The sequence below is a fragment of the Scyliorhinus canicula genome, chromosome 5 (assembly GCF_902713615.1).
Source record: "Scyliorhinus canicula chromosome 5, sScyCan1.1, whole genome shotgun sequence".
NCBI lineage: Eukaryota > Metazoa > Chordata > Chondrichthyes > Carcharhiniformes > Scyliorhinidae > Scyliorhinus > Scyliorhinus canicula.
In genome coordinates this window covers 231,644,722-231,661,790 of record NC_052150.1, presented here as the reverse complement: position 1 = coordinate 231,661,790, position 17,069 = coordinate 231,644,722, and the positions used below count along the sequence as shown (strand labels likewise).

Below are 17,069 nucleotides of genomic sequence, written 5' to 3'. Positions count from 1 at the left end.
ATGAACCCGGTAGAAGTTTCAGAAGGGGAGCATTTCGGGAATAGTGACCACAATTCAGTAAGTTTTAAAGTGCTGGTGGACAAGGATAAGAGTGGTCCTAGGGTGAATGTGCTAAATTGGGGGAAGGCTAATTATAACAATATTAGGCAGGAACAGAAGAAACTAGGTTGGGGTTGGGAGGCTCTCAAATGTCAGTTGAAAGGAATTCGGGACTGGCATGTTCCTGTGCGGAAGAAGGATAAATACGGCAAATTTCAGGGAACTTGGATAACGAGAGATATTGTAGGCCTCGTCAAAAAGAAAAAGGAAGCATTTGTCAGGGCTAGAAGGCTGGGAGCAGACGAAGCCTGTGTGGAATATAAGGAAAGTAGGAAGGACCTTCAGCAAGGAGTCAGGAGGGCTAGAAGGGGGTCACGAAAAGTCATTAGCAAATAGGGTTAAGGAAAATCCCAAGGCTTTTTCCACACACATAAAAAGCAAGAGGGTAGCCAGGGAAAGGGTTGGCCCACTGAAGGATAGGCAAGGGAATCTATGTGTGGAGCCAGAGGAAATGGGTGAGGTACTAAATGAATACTTTGCATCAGTATTCACCAAAGAGAAGGAATTGGTGGATGTTGAGTCTGGAGAAGGGTGTGTAGATAGCCTGGGTCACATTGAGATCCAAAAAGACGAGGTGTTGGGCGTCTTGAAAAACATTAAGGTGGATAAGTCCCCAGGTCCTGATAGGATCTACCCCAGAATACTGAAGGAGGCTAGAGAGGAAATTGCTGAGGCCTTGACAGAAATCTTTGGATCCTCACTGTCTTCAGGTGATGTCCCGGAGGACTGGAGAATAGCCAATGTTGTTCCTTTGTTTAAGAAGGGTAGCAAGGATAATCCAGGGAACTACAGGCCGGTGAGCCTTACGTCAGTGGCAGGGAAATTACAGGAGAGAATTCTTCGAGACAGGATCTACTCCCATTTGGAAGCAAATGGACGTATCAGTGAGAAGCAGCATGGTTTTGTGAAGGGGAGGTCGTGTCTCACTAACTTGATAGAGTTTTTCGAAGAGGTCACAAAGGTGATTGATGCAGATAGGGCAGTGGATGGTGTCTATATTGACTTCAGTAAAGCCTTTGACAAGGTCCCTCGTGGTAGACTGGTACAAAAGGTGAAGTGACACGGGATCAGGGGTGAGCTGGCAAGGTGGACACAGAACTGGCTCGGTCATAAAAGGCAGAGACAGGGTGGATAGTCAGAGGCTTTTTCCAAGGGTGGAAGTGTCAATTACACAGGGCACAGGTTCAAGGTGAGAGGGGGGAGTTTAAGGGAGATGTGTGGGGTAAGGTTTTCACACAGAGAGTGGTGGGTGCCTGGAACGCGCTGCCAGAGGATGTGGTGGGAGCCGGCACATTAGCAACATTTAAGAGGCATCTGGATGGGTCCATGAATAGGAAAGAAATAGAGGGATATGGGCAGAGTAAGGGTAGAAGGTATTGGTTAGGGCATCATGATCGACACAGGCTTGGCTGGCCGAAGTACATGTTTGTGTGCTGTCATTTTCTTTGTTCTTTAAAATAGGGTATTTTTGGAACATGTTAAAAGATTCATTACTGTGTCACACAATGTGGCTTCAGTCCATGAGAGGCTGTGAGATAGTCCGTTCAGCCCCACTATCTATATTGCTGCAATAAATGATGGTGGAGCCTTTTACTCAGCTTTCATTGTTTGCTTGTTGTGATAATGACTGGCTGTCTACACTGCAATACAGATTATTACCTCACCTGTCCTGTGTACTAAATCGGAAACGGTGCAGTCAGGTGACAGGTATTCGGATATATAAAGCTCGAAGAATTCACGCTGTAGATACATAGCTGTTCAGATCTCGAATACTTCTCAATACTCTCTGTCTGAAAGGGAGGAAGTTGAAGAGTAGAAAACTCGTGGAGAATCCAGAAAGGGGCAGACACAAAAACTGCAGCACCATCGACCAGTCAGAGTTCCAAAGTGGGAAGGCTGGACCTCAGAAAAGAATATTAAAGGTAAGAATATCTCACAGTCACTGTTTCTGCTTCCATCTGTGTTTAATGAAAGAGAAGGTCAGCTGTAGCTGATACACTTCACCCTTTACAGGATAGTTGATTGATTATCACAGTGTGCTGTACAAATGAATTCCTGTCAAATCTGTATCTGCCCATTATTTTATTATATGTGTTGCATTTTGTTTTAAAAGGGTTCCACTTCTGTTAAATTGTCGAGAAATTGGTTATAAATATGCAATCTCGCAGCTGAATTCCAATTTATAATCTTTCTTATTGTCACAAGTAGGCTTACATTAACACTCCAATGAAGGAAGTTATTGTGAAAAGCCCCTAGTCGCCACCATCTTTAGTTGTGGGATTTGAACCTGGGACCCTGGAGCATTATTCTGTGTCTCTGGTTTACTAATCCAGTGACAAAACCTCTACGCCACCAGCTCCCCTTCTTATTTTTACAAAAGCAGTATAACGATCAATGAAATTTTAATTTGTTAGAAGTTGTAAAGAAAGAATTCAACTTTGTGGCTCTTACCATAAACTGTTGAGGCAAAGGTGGAGAGGACCAATTCAGATTTATTCTGAAAATATAACTCAATCTGATGAAAATCAAAACATGCAACAGAATAAACGGAAGGGGAGAGTTTAAGAAAGAGAGACAAAGGAATGGGAAGTCAGTCAGACCCAGTCAACACGGTGACAGTGAAACCTCTGCAAGTCAGTCAGTAAATACAGTGAGTCAGTGAGACAGAGAGACAGTCAGTTAACTGCGAGCGATAGAGGGCAGGAGGGAAAAGGAGAAGAGAAAGAAAGAGAGGGTGGCAGTCAGAATCAGAAACCGGAGAAACCAGCAGTGAGTCAGTCAGCAGACAGAATAACAACAATCGGACCCATCACGAGAGTGAATGGCAGAGCTCTGTAAGTTCCTTCTGATTCTTTAGCAGCGACAATGATTCCTCACGTTGTCCCACATTCCCATCAAATGGGTACAATGAGAAATCATCTTTCCCCCACGGAGAAAAGGACAGCAACGAATCAGTAAACAGGAAAAAGGGGAGAGAGAGAAAGGGACTTGTTTGCTCCTTTGGTCAAAGTCCCAAAAGACATGCTTGTTGGGTGAATGGGACATTCTGAATTCTCCCTCTGTGTACCTGAACAGGCGCCGGAATGTGGCATCTAGGGGATTTTCACAGTAACTTAATTGCAGTGTTAATGTGAGCCGACTTGTGACAATAAAGATTATTATTATTAGATGCTAATGTTAACTTTGGAACATAGAAACAGCAGGAGATCATTTCAACCCTCCAGTGTGTTCAGCTATTAAATGCGGTCTTGATTAACCTGTGTCTAATCTTTAATTACCCATTTTTTCCTTGACTGTTGTAGCCAAAGTGACTACACTTCAAAACTTCAGCGACTTCAAAGCACTTTGGACATCTTGAGTTTGTGAAAGGTACCACATAAATGTAAGTCATTTGTAAGTCATTTCTCCTTCAGCAACAAGGGAATGGTCGCAGAGATTGACAGACTTGACTCCACTGTGATCGGAAGCAAGGCTTCATTTCACGCCAAAGCATCCGGCATCGAATTTTAAGATTCTGCTCCTTTATTCTAAATGTGTCAGAGGAAATAGTTCTCTGTGTCACCTGTTACACTGCCCTGGGCTAGGGCACGGTCAATTACAGCCCCCCTTGACCCAGAGTCATAGCATAATTGAATTAACCAATAATTCCTAGCAAAATACCCAAAGTTTTTGGCCCTTGGCTGCCCAATAATTACAGTCACCAGGTTTGTAAGTATAAAACATAATTACTGGTCAACTATTATCTAAATCCTAACCCTCACTTTAACTTCCCCAACTCTCTATACACACACACACACACACACACACACAAGACAGACACACACACACAAGACAGACAAACATAGAGGGGACAAGAGGGTGAAAATAACAAGAGAAAGGAAAAAGAGTTTTTGTTTCAGTTGTCTTTAATCACACACTTCTTCAGAGTTAGCTTTTAGAGCCAGGTCTCTGTTTTCAGCTGTGATGGTTTCACTGCAGATTCATTCATTGAGGTCTCTGCAGGTTCATAAATACATCAACTCACAGTCTTTCTGGAGAGAAAGGGAGAGAGAGAGAAGAGAAGGTCCTTTCTCTGAGTGTCCACGATTCAAACTAGGCTCTTTGGGTCACTGAAAATCAGTCCACTCGGGCAGGATCCAATCACAACCTGTTACCGGGAAGAATACGGCCTTTTGGCCAATTTATTGGGCACCAGCCTATTAGTTGAACCAAGTCCCACCCCATCTCTCAGATGCCGAGAAGTCTGGGTTTTGTTGTCCAAAGCTACAGCATCATATACTATGTTGCAACTTTGTGAATTCCTCATGGCCATGAAGCATCCATAAATCAAATATGAAAATGGCAAAAATAAATAAAGGTGAAATAAGGGAAACATCAGGAAGGAGACTTACACTATCCCATTGCATCGGTTCTGATCTCTGAAGAGACCAATAACCTTTGAAAAGATAGAAATTCCCCCCAACACCAATAAATAACTGAAATAAAAGATTCTCCATTAAGACTTTTACTGTAACAAACAAACTAAAATAAACAAAGATCAAACATTAATTAACAGGTAACTGATAATAAAGAAAAAGGTAGGTTTCACATTAACTAACGCAACAAAATTTGTCTTATGAAATGTTTTTTTACTTTCGACCACAAGTCTTTCAAGTATATAGTATTAAATAAACTGTTCTGCAATGACTACGAGCTATCCAGAGCTGAACACCAGAAAAGAGAAAACTGTTAAAAATCGAAGCTAACATACAGACTAGGGGAGCGGTTGGATGCCCAGCACTTTAGTGGGAATAGGATTGAGGGAACAGTAAGTGAGCCTCATGCACAAGGTGAATTTAGAGCAAGGGGAGATGGGAGAGGAAGTAGTGAAAGCTGCATTTTCAGGGCTGGGACATAGGGAAGTATGAAAGGAAGTTTAACAGGTGGACAAGTGGAAGAGAAGGATAACTTAACTTAAAAGAGCTAAGACATTGCAGCCGAGCTCCAAGCTGTGGTCTGCTCTTCTTGCTCTATGTGGGAGACCAGGAACATTTCCAGTTCCCAGTACTGCACTGTGGGAAGTGTCTCCAACTGCAGCGCCTGGATGCCCGAGTTTCGGAAATGGAACAGCGCCTGGGGACACTGCGGAGCATTCGTCAGTTGGAGAATATTGTGGATAGCGCATATAGAGAGGTGGTCACACCGTAGCCTCACGCTCCGCAGGCAGGAAGGGAATGGGTGACCACCAGATGGAACAAGAGAGCTTGCCTAGCTAGGGTGAATAGGAAGGGACTTTTCCCCTCAGTGGAGGGGTCAATGACCAAGGGGCATAGATTTACAGTGAGGGGCAGGAGGTTTCAAGGGGATATGGGAAAAACCTTTTTCACCCTGGGGTTGGTGGGAATCTGCTCTAAAGGGCGGTGGAGACGGGAACCCTCCCAATTTTAAAGAAGTATTTAGGGAAGCGCTGGAAACACCTCGGCAGGCAAGGATACAGACCACGTGCTGGAAAATGGGATTAGAGTAGACAGGTATTAATGGTCCGCGCCAACGTGATGGGCCAAAGGGCCTCTCTCTGTGCTGTAAACTTTATGCCTCTAAGATCGACAGCTGATTGGATGGTCTCGGTAGTGACAAAGTCACTGAGCTCCTTGTATTTGATAGTGACCGGGGTGTAGGGAAATATTCGCAGTGGGGGAAAAAGCCAGGGATTACCTATTGATTCCAGAATGGTTCCAGGTTAATGAGCTGTGTTAGCAGGACCCAGGAGAACTTCACATCATCCATCCAACCAGATCTGGCAATTGTCCGTCCTATACTTTCAGATCTGTGTCCGTTAGACAACACAACCTCCTGGACCCCCCCCCCCCCCCCCCCCCATCCCATTGCAGTGTGCTTTGCAATGGCAGAGACGGCCACCATTGGCCGGAGGCAATACTTTTCCATAGCTCTCACCCTCTGCTGCCAAGGAACCCGCCGCTGGGTAGCCATCGGCGGGACTGAAAGATTCCACTGGCTGGAAGGGCTGGAAAACATTTGCCGCTGCATCTCCTACCTGGTGTCAGCTGAAAAGTTGGACATAGAACTCTCTCGTCTGTCACCCATTGACAGTGGGGGTGAGAAGCTCAGGCCCAGTACAGATCCCTGAGGAATATTTGGTGACTCAAATTACCTTCTATGTGCTGGAATATTTGGCACTTCCAGTAGGGTCACAGAGTTGGCCACATTCATTGCATGGCTGGATTTTTCCAGGTGCAGGAGTGACTACACAAGTGGAACCTTGGTCACAGGGAACGTTCTAATGAGCAGAAAGTAGTTCAACCCTCTCACACCCACCGGTACACAAATTATGCCACGGAACTAGAGAAGATTTGCTGAGAGTAACAAAATAATGATGGACGCACATCAATGATTGTTTGAATGCCAATCAAATCCATCGTGCGGTTTTAGGAAACACATTATCGAATGGGTGCTGTGACTTAGAGCAGAGACACATGGGCTGAAATGAAAATCGCTTATTGTCACAAGTAGGCTTCAAATGAAGTTACTGTGAAAAGCCCCTAGTTGCCACATTCCGGCGCCTGTTTGGGGAGGCTGGTATGGGAATTGAACCGTGCTGCTGTCCTGCCCTGGTCTGCTTTCAAAACCAGCGATTTAGCCCTGTGCTAAACCAGCCCCTGATCAGGAGGCGGTCACAAGGTGGGAGTTAAGAGTCCTGTGGCTCTAGTCACAGAACAGAATTCTCACCATTTCCTGACCAGTGTTTCTCCCCCAACAACACCAATTTAGCACCAAAAATAACAGTCGCTACATTCAACAATCATTTGTTTCTGGTTCAGAAATTCCATAAATACAAATTTTCTTTAATTGTTAACTTGGCTGGTCTTCCATAGACCTCGATTCCTGGATGATACTTATCACTGAAAGATATCCCAACAGTGATAAAAGTGAATGATATTTGGTCAGTGTATTCAATGTCACTGAGATGACTCAAACTAAATGGCAATGTTTTATTTTCAGTGGCCCCTGTTGTAAGCAACAGTTCTCAGATACAACATGGCTAATGACAAAGAACTGGACCAAGCCCTTGCTGAGCTCAAGGCAAACATGAAAGATGCAAAGATTTCAATGCAAGTATTTCCGAACAGACAAAGGTTTTCTACAATATCCGGGGTATTGAAACCCATTTTCCAGGTAGCCGGAATCATTCTTAAACTTGCTTTAGGGAAACGAGAGAGTGAGGAGCTCACATACATGAAGGAGCAATTCCAGACAGTCAGAAACCAGCTCGATGTCATTTCAAATCAGATTAAACAAGTGCTTTGGGAGATAGAGAAAAGTACGATTAATAATCAGTATTTCCCCATTGAAGAGAATCTGAAAAATCAGTTCAGGAAATACATGGACATCATCAATGCAGCACCAGAGTTCCGGGAGAGTGAGAAACGAGAGTTTCTCACCCACTTTGATGTGACTAAAGGTGACCAGAACCTTCACACTCTCTATGATGCTGTGATGGGATTTTCTGCCATCTTTGGCAAACCCATCCTGGAAACCGCCATGCAACATGATCAGAGAAATCGACGCCTCATGGAAGGTCTGTGCTCCCGACTGAAGGAGCTTTTCTGTATTGGCCTGATTGCCATGATAGGTCACGCTGCCCTGACTGGAACTGACGTTGAGGCGTTAAAGAGAGAATGGAATGAGAAAATTACCAAAGTTGAGAGTAAAATGAAATCCATGATAGATCAGTGCACAAAGGAGTTTGCAGAGCAGGCAGAAATAGATGTTGAGGGTCTTATAAAGAACAAGGGTGAGCGAGATAACAAGGGGTGTGCGACCTATATAATTGAGGCATTAACAGGTAAATATGACTGGGTTAAATGGTCTGTGCGGGTCTATGATCCTGTCTCTGGGTTCGAAAATCACTGTGTCATTGGTCCCAATCGGTTCCACTTTTTCAGACTCAATGGTGTGAATGTTGTTGTCTCCTATGCCATTGAGCCAAAAGCTCCACTTAATGAGGTACAAATCAGGCAGTTAATGGAGGGGAAAGATGGCTGGGATGATGCAAAAGAGGTTGCCACATTTGTGCACACTAACCTTCCCTCAGGGTATGTTGTACACACAGTGAGACGATACAAGGACCTGTGGGTTCACAAGAACTTCCCCAACAATTGTCATTTCTGGGAAACATATAGCGGAGTCACCCTGTGTGTCCATTCCACATAAACCTCCTGCTCTGCTCCAATGAATCAATGCACAGCTGGTCAGGAAATACTTGCTTGTTAATTTTTGGATGCAAGTTTTAACGTTTTGAAATAGAATAAGATTTGAAATTTGTTAAATGGATCTTTCAGACCTCTTTTCATTCATATTTCATTGGAAATGAGGAATTAAATAAGGAAATATAACATTGCATGACTAAAACTGAGCAAATTACAAAATCCAAATAGAATGCAAATAGCAAAATAGAACCTCTCATGTCAGGGTTTACTGGGTCCAATATGTTCTGCTGTGCCGTCATGAAACTAGAAACTCGATTTGTATTTGGCTAAATCTCCATTAAATAATGGAAGCGCAGCCTTACTGGTCTGGAAATTGACATTCAATTTTAGCACGCCGAATGTCAGTCCTCCAAGCTGTGAACCTGACTGTTGAAGTTTAAGCTCTGACAAAATAGTTTGCCCCAAGGACACTTGTGAATGTCCCAAGGCAACTGGGGTTCATACAACAGACTGTGGCTGTCCACATTGAGAGTGTAAAAGCTCAACTAAACCCCACTAGCCATCATAGTTACACAATAGGGGTGTAGGTTAGGTTGATCTTAGATTAGGATAAATGGTCGGAACAACATTGTGGGCCGAAGGGCCTGTGCTATGCTGTAATAATAATTCATCATAACTATTTCACTGAAGCTCTGAATGATGTCTATCGATTGAGGCACCCTCTATTCATTGTCAAATGTGGATTTTTGAAGCCATAAATCTCCAGAGATTTTCCAACTGATCTATGAATTAGATTCAAGCCTCCTGGACATTGTTACTCCATATTATACCTGTGTTAACTAGCTTTTGATTGCAGCTAGTGAAGAATTGTGAGGCTGGGGGTAAATGCAAAGATATTATCAACGAAGAAAGGAGATGGTCGTCACTACACCTACATTCCTGTCAGCAATGAGCATGCATTGTAATGACTCAGTAATATATCATGGCTTTTTCTATTTCTGATAAATAAATATGTAATAATCTAAGATCTCTGTCACTTAGTCAATCTGTAATGTTAAATATTCCTCTGTAATACGGACAGTCACTGAGTTATGTATCTTGTACTATTTCAGTTTAATTGTTGCAATTACTGTTCGAGATTGTTATTTGAGAAGGAAGAATGTATAGAGATATAAGGAGCATGCAGAAAAATGGCACTCAGTGAATTGCTCATTCAGGAGATTGGTGCTGACATGATGGGCTGAATGGCCTCCTCTGTGCTGTAATAATTGTGGAAGTGTTGAAATAAAGTTGGTCCTGATTGTTCACTGCAATGTGCTGAATAAACTCAGTCAGATTAAAGGCTCCGGCTGCCTCAGGATGTATTACTGAACTCCATTATATACATTACATTATATACATTACATTATATACATTACAGGCTCCGGCTGTCTCAGGATGTATTACTGAACTCCATTATATACATTACATTATATACATTACAGGCTCCGGCTGTCTCAGGAAGTATTACTGAACTCCATTATATACATTCAGTCACACAGTGAGGATGGGACACAGGACGGGATTGGCTGCAGAGCTAGCCAGGGACCCATGCTGTCTCATTGGCTGATGATCAGTGGACCTTCCCAATCAGGGAATGGTGAGACCACTGTCGAGAACCCCTGGAATCAAGACCCACTGGGGTGGAAGTATCACCTATTGAGAGTTGCCAGCCAACCAGAGGCCGGCAGCTATTGTGCTCAGCAGTGCCACTGGGAGGCAGTGGCTGCTGGAGGACAAACACCTAAGGAGCAACCTAAAGATTCTATGATTCTAACTTCTTTAAGGATCCTAGGATACAACCTATTGGTCCAGGGATTTGTCTGGCTCCAGCTCATTCGTTTTCCTGATGCTTTCTTTCTCGTCACAGAGATTGTTTTAAGTTCCTCCCTTTGGCTCTTAAGTTTCTACGATTAATTTTCAGATGTTTTTTGTGCCTTTATTGTGAAGACAGATTCAAAATATTTGTTCGAAGTCTCTGTCATTCGTTTGTCTCCCATGATTAATTCCAAGTCCCTTCAGACACGGGGAGAACATGCAGACTCCACACAGACAGTGACCCAATCCGGGAATCGAACCTGCGACCCTGGAGCTGTGAAGCAACGGTACTAATCACTGTGCTACCGTGCTGCTATTGTTGTTACAACACCCTGGGTGAGTGTGAGGTCAATTCTAACCCTACAGGCCCTGGAGTCCCAACATAAGTGAATTAACCAACAAGTTGCCTATAATTCCTGAGATATTTGAACCTTGACTGATCCAATGATTTACAGTCAGCATATTTGTAAGTAAAACACAAAAAAACTGTCTAGTTATAACAAGAGAAGAGATAAAACAAAGGTCTGCTAATTTAATTATTCTCCTAATACCATCCCACCCTCCATCCACATATACACAGGATACACACAGTGGGGAAGGGAAGGATCAAAATAATGGGGATTAAAAGAGATGTGAGGTGACTACCTTCGCTGCTGAGGTTGTAGTCTTTGTCATCAGCTATCTTCCCAGGTTGCAGAGTGTTGAAACCCACCGGTTGGATCGGACCTTGTGGTTTGTGCCTTCAACCACCCCTCAAAGGCTTTGGAATTCTTCTGGGGAGTCACTTTCACTTTTAGTGATTTGGGTCGACTCACTGACGATTCCCCCTCAGGTCAGTTCAATCCTGACAGGCATCCACCAGATTGACTCTCAATCTCACTGAGATAATATTTTCTGTCCACTCTGCCTCTTGACTGCTGTTAGCTGGTATTCAAAAAGGGAGGTAGAGAGAAAACAGGGAATTATTGACCAGTCAGCCAAACATCGTTAGTGGGGAAAATGCTGGAATCCATTATCAAGGACTTTATAGCGGAACATTTAGAAAGCAGTGGCAGGATCAGTCAGAGTCAGCATGGATTTATGAAGGGAAAATCATGCTTGACAAATCTGTTGGAATCCTTTAAAGAGTTAACCAGTACAGTTGACAAGGGGGAGCCAGTCGATGTGGTATATTTGGACTTTCAAAAGGCTTTTGCAAAAGTCCCGCATCAGAGATTACTGTTCAAAATTAAAGGGCATGGGATTGGGGGAAATGTATTGAGGTGGATAGAAAACTAGTTGGCAGAGAGGAAACAAAGTGTCGGGATTAATGGCTCCTTTTCAAATTGGCAGGCAGTAACCAGTGGGGTAGCACAGGGATCGGTGCTGGGACCCCAGCTATTCACAATATATAGTAATGATTTGGCTGAGGGAACAAAATGTAACATCTCAAAGTTTGCAGATGATACCAAGTTAGGTGGGAGGGTGAATTGTGACGAGGATGCAGAGATCCTACAGCAAGATCTGGACAGGTTGGGCGAGTGGGCAAATCAATGGCAGATGCAGTATAATTTGGATAAGTGTGAGGTTATTCATTTTCGAAGCAAAAACAGGAAGGCAGATTACTACCTGAATGGTGGTAAATTGGGAGAGGGGAGTGTACAGGGGGACCTGGGTGTCCTTGTGCACCAGTCGCTGATAGTAAGCATGCAGGTGCAGCAGGCGGTAAAGAAGGCTAATAGTATGTTGGCCTTCACTGCGACAGGTTGAGTATAGAAGCAGGGATGTGTTGCTGCAATTATACAGGGCCTTGGTGAGGCCACACCTGGAGTATTGAGGGCAGTTTTGATCTCCTTCTCTGCGGAAGGATGTTCTTGCTCTCGAGGGAGTGCAGCAACGGTTTACCAGATTGATTCCAGGGATGGCGGGATTGTCACATGAGGAGAGATTGACTAGGTTGGGATTGTTCTCGCTGGAGTTCAGAAGAATGAGGGGGGATCTCATAGAGACTTATAAAATTCTAACAGGACTAGACAGGGGTAGATGCAGGGAAGATGTTACCAATGATGGGTGTGTCCAGAACCAGGGGTCACAGCCTGAGGATTCAGGGTAAACCATTTCAGACAGAGATAAGTAGACATTTCTTCACCCAAAGAGTGGTGAGCCTGTGGAATTCATTACCACAGGAAGTAGTTGATGATAAAACATTGAATACATTCAAGAGGCGGCTGGGTATAGCATTTGGGGAGAATGGGGTCAAAGGCTATGGGGAAAAAGCAGGATTAGGCTATTGAGTTGGATGATCAGTCTGATGTGTTGGGTAAGCTGGGTCTGCGAGGACTGCGTTTACTGCAGCAGTGAGAGAGACAGGCTTCCAACACTTGAAGAAATGCAACTCGATTTTATTAAACTCTTAACTATTAAACATACTTAAACTGTGGGTTGCATTATGCTGAGTTGACTGGAGACCTGAGGCTAACCTGACCAGACTATCTTACTGCCACATGGTGGATGTTCAAGTTGTTGCTCACAGGCTCTGACTGTCTCAGAGGCTGCATCCCAAGAGAGCGAGAAAACTAGTGCCCTCTGGCTTTATAGTGGGCGTGTCCTGTCTGATGATTGGCTGCTGTGTTTTGTGTGTTCATTGGACATCCTGTGTGTCAATCAATGTCTGTCGTGCACCATCATATACTTGTGTGTATATTATGACATCGCCCCTTGTAAAAAATGTGCATATGTCAATAAATAGTGAGTATGTGTACGTGCCTGACTATGTACAAAGTATGTGAGCGTATTTACATGATTAGGAGCCTGACTATATACAAAATACGTGAATGTATTTACATTGGGAAGGTGTCTCGTGCAGATAGAGTGCTTACAACAAATTAGAAAGAACAATATGTACAGGCGAGTAAACGAAGCACAAGGCGATGAAACATTCAGTCTATAAATTCAGTCTCTGTGGCGGCGACGAATTCTAGTTGACCGAGCATTTGGCTCTGTTGAGTCGGAGGCCATGCTCCGCAGGAACACATCGATTGCCTCAAGCGAGTGTAGTTGAGAAGCTGGCAGGCCGATGGGAGGATATTCGGCTTGACGTGGATGTTGTCCAGGTCAGACTGCGAAATGAGGTTGGCTGAAACGCCGGTGTCCAGCCTGAAGCGTATGCGAGATTTGTTGCCCGTAAGGGAGGCACACCACTCGTCATCCGGATCAATGCTCATCACTGGGAGTGGTTTAGCCTTTTTTGACGAAAGCATCGTATGTTTGGTGATGATGCCCACCAGACGTTCCTGCGCTGCTGCTGGGATCGGTGTGCGGTGGGCAGTTGAGCAGATCTGCACAGGGCTGCGTAGTGGCCAAGCTTGCCACACTGGAGTCAGCGTCGAGATTTCGCGGGACATTGCCGCTTTAAGTAGGAGGAGCCACAGTTGTTGCACGTCATGGCGCCGACGTCAGGACGTTCCATGCGCCACCGCGCATGCGAGGTGCGGTCGAACGATGTGCGCACCTGCGCAGTTCGGTCCTCGGCCTTGCCGTCCCCTCGGTTGTTGCGCGCATGCGCAGGAGTGTGGGAAAAGCGCGCAAAATGGCTGCCCTCATCCAGACTCAGGCCCTGGATCTGTTTTACGGCCTGCACCTGCTCCGCATCGTGGGGGCCTTGCCGCGCCGTCTCTGCTACCTTGATATGGGAGTACCGGTTGGTAGCGTGCTCGCGGAGGACGCAGGTCTCGATGGCGAAGGCGAAGGTGAGTTGCTTCACTTTAAGGAGCTGCTGGCGAAGGGGGTCGGAGTGGACCCCGAAAATGATCTGATCGCGGATCATGGAGTCTGAAGTGGAGCCGTAGTTACAGGATTGCGTGAGAATACGGAGATGGGTTAAGAAGGACTGAAAAGGTTTATCCTTACCCTGAAGCCTCTGCTGGAACACGTAGCGTTCAAAGCTCTCGTTGACTTCGATGTCACAGTGGCTGTCAAACTTCAGCAGGACTGTTTTGAACTTGGACTTGTCCTCACCTTCAGCAAAGGTGAGGGAGTTAAAAATGTGGATAGTGTGGTCCCCGGCTGTAGAAAGGAAGAGAGCAATCTTTCTGGCATCCGATGCGGCTTCGAGGTCAGTGGCTTCAAGATACAGCTGAAACGTTTGCTTAAATATCTTCCAGTTGGCACCGAGGTTGCCGGCGATGCGGAACGGCGGGGGAGGGCGGACGCTGTCCGTGTTACCGGAAGGCTGAGCGCTGGTCAAAGGCAGACTATCTCAAGGTAGGTCCGTCAAACTCTAACATCACGCACTGGTACCATGATGTGTTGGGTATGCTGGGTCTGCGAGGACTGCATTTACCATAGCACTGAGAGAGACAGGCTTCCAACACTTGAAGAAATGCAACTCTATTTTATTGACCTACCAACTGTTAAACATACTTTAACTGTGGGTTGACACTGTGCTGAGTTGACTGGAGACCTGACGCTAACCTAACCAGACTATCTTACTGCCACATGGTGGATGTTCAAGTTGTTGCTCACAGGCTCTGACTGTCTCAGAGGCTGCATCCCGAGAGAGCGGGGAAACTGGTGCCCTCTGGCTTTATAGTGGCCGTGTCCTGTCTGGTGATTGGCTGCTGTGTTCTGTGAGTTCATTGGACACCCTGTGTGTCATTCAATGTCTGTTTGTGCACCATCATATACTTGTGTGTATATTATGACACAGCCATGATCTTGATGAATGGCGGAGTAGGCTCGAAGGGCCAAAAGGCCTCCTCCTGATCTTTGGACTTGGGAGGAAACTGGAGTACCTGGAGGAAATCCATGCAGACACGGGAAGAATGTGCAAACTCCACATTGACACTGATCGAGCCGGGAATTTAACCTGGGACGCTGGCACTGTGAGGCAGCCGTGCTAACCACTCTGCCACCATGCCGTAATCTAATTTTCAAAAGCTGTTGTCAACAACAGTGATTAAGTTAAACTTGTAAATATGGAGCAGTGGCTAGCACTGCAGTCTCACAGCGCTGAGGACCCAGGTTCGATCCTGGCCCCGGGTCACTGTCCGTGTGGAGTTTGCACATTTTCCCCGTGTCTGTGTGGGTTTCACCCCCCACAACCCAAAGATGCGCAGGGTAGGGGGATTTACTATGTCGGAGGGAGCTGCAGGCATCTCCACTCACTGACAGTTCCAGGTCGAACAACTTGCCAATAAACTCTTCCATGTTTCCAAGTGGTTGGTGAATTTGAATGTGATTGGAGTTTCTCACCTCTTGTATATTGCAGCATGCAAGGTGCTTGATTCTGCCAATGAGACTCTGTTTTGTTTAGAGGAATGGTTGTTTATCCAGCTGTCACTGTGGGGTGGAATAACTGAATTTTGTACCTTATTAGAGCTGGATCAGATTCAACAGATCAACAATAAAACAAATAAAAATAAAGATCTAAAGTTCTAAACTATCAGCTGAGCTATAATTAATTTATCAGTCATGGCCTAAAGTTCATGTTTTATCAATAATTGAGTTTGATTGTCTTTGGATATAGTTTAACAACCTTATTACCTACTGCGTAACCTAGAATAACATGTAGGGGTTGTAACTGGAGAAATGCACAAACAGACATGACTGACTTGACTTTAGTATCATTTTCACCTCTGAATATAGGATTGGTCCCCACTCCAGGGCTTGAAGTCAAAACCAAAGGTGCCGGGGTAGAGATGAGAAGGTGCTGTATGGTCAGCAATGCTAGGGCAACCTTACCTCAGTAGGTTAAATCAAGAACCTCCCTGCCAGCTCAGGGTGTCGGCAAGACACAGATTTCTGACTTCACTGGTTATTCTGCAGCCAGAGATATCAAATGGATGATCTTTCATGGCCTCAGCCTGAGGTCATTAATTTGGAAGTGAAGGTGAACCTCCACATAATGAGTTAATTTGCCAAACTATCAGTGAAAACATATTTACATTTCTGTTACGACACCCTGGGTGAGTGTGCAGTCAATTCCAGCCTCATAGACCCCGGAGACCCAACGCCAGTGAATTAACCAATAATTTCCAACAGGTTTGGCCCTTGGCTGCTCAATAATTTACAGTCACCAGGTTTGTAAATTCAAACACAATTAATGCTTATTTTTAACAGAGGTAAAGTTGAAAGGTGCTATAATTATAACGGAATATCAGCCAGCTAACCTATTACACCCCCCTTTAACTGTTCCACCCTCTACACACACATGCCAGTCACACACAGAGGTTGGGGTACATAGATACATAAGGTAGGAGCAGGAGGAGGTCTTTTGGCCCTTCGAGCCTGCTCCGCCATTCATCACGATCATGGCTGATCATCCAACTCAATAGCCTAATCCTGCTTTCTCCTATAGCCTTTGATCCCATTCTCCCCAAGTGCTATATCCAGCTGCCTCTTGAATATATTCATTGTTTTAGCATCAACTACTTCCTGTGGTAATGAATTCCACAGGCTCACCACTCTTTGGGTGAAGAAATGTCTCCTTATCTTTGTCCGAAATGGTTTAGCCTGAATCCTCAGGCTGTGACCCACCCATCATTGGCAGCATCTTCCCTGCATCTACCTTGTCTAGTCCTGTTAGAATTTTATGAGTCTCTATGATATCCCCCCTCATTCTTCTGAACTCCAGCTAGAACAATCCCAACCTCGTCAATCTCTCCACATATGACAGTCCCGGAAAAGGGTGAAAATAATAAGGATTAAGGCAAAAAATGAAGATGAGAGGCCTTGCTTCTGTTGAGGGTTCCTTCAGTGCCCCCTCTTTCCAGTATGAATGAGGTTTAAATCTCTAATGTTGCAGCCCGCATCGGCTTTCCTGTAGTTTATGAAAACATTGGACTCACACCTTTCCTGGAGTGACAGAGGGTTAGTTTCTTCAGACTTTGCTCTCAGGCCCTGTTTTCAGGAATCAAACACTCACAG

The 17,069-nt window shown here is 44.9% G+C and overlaps 1 protein-coding gene across 1 annotated transcript; it reads left to right on the top strand.

Annotated features, from left to right (window-relative positions):
• The first annotated feature begins 1,850 nt into the window (after positions 1-1,850).
• Positions 1,851-9,652, top strand: LOC119966666 (protein rapunzel-like). Its single transcript, XM_038798725.1, has 3 exons — positions 1,851-2,021; positions 3,402-3,481; positions 7,099-9,652. Exon 3 carries the CDS (start codon positions 7,135-7,137, stop codon positions 8,308-8,310), a length of 1,176 nt encoding a protein of 391 aa, XP_038654653.1. The 5' UTR covers positions 1,851-2,021; positions 3,402-3,481; positions 7,099-7,134; the 3' UTR covers positions 8,311-9,652.
• Positions 9,653-17,069: the final 7,417 nt, after the last annotated feature.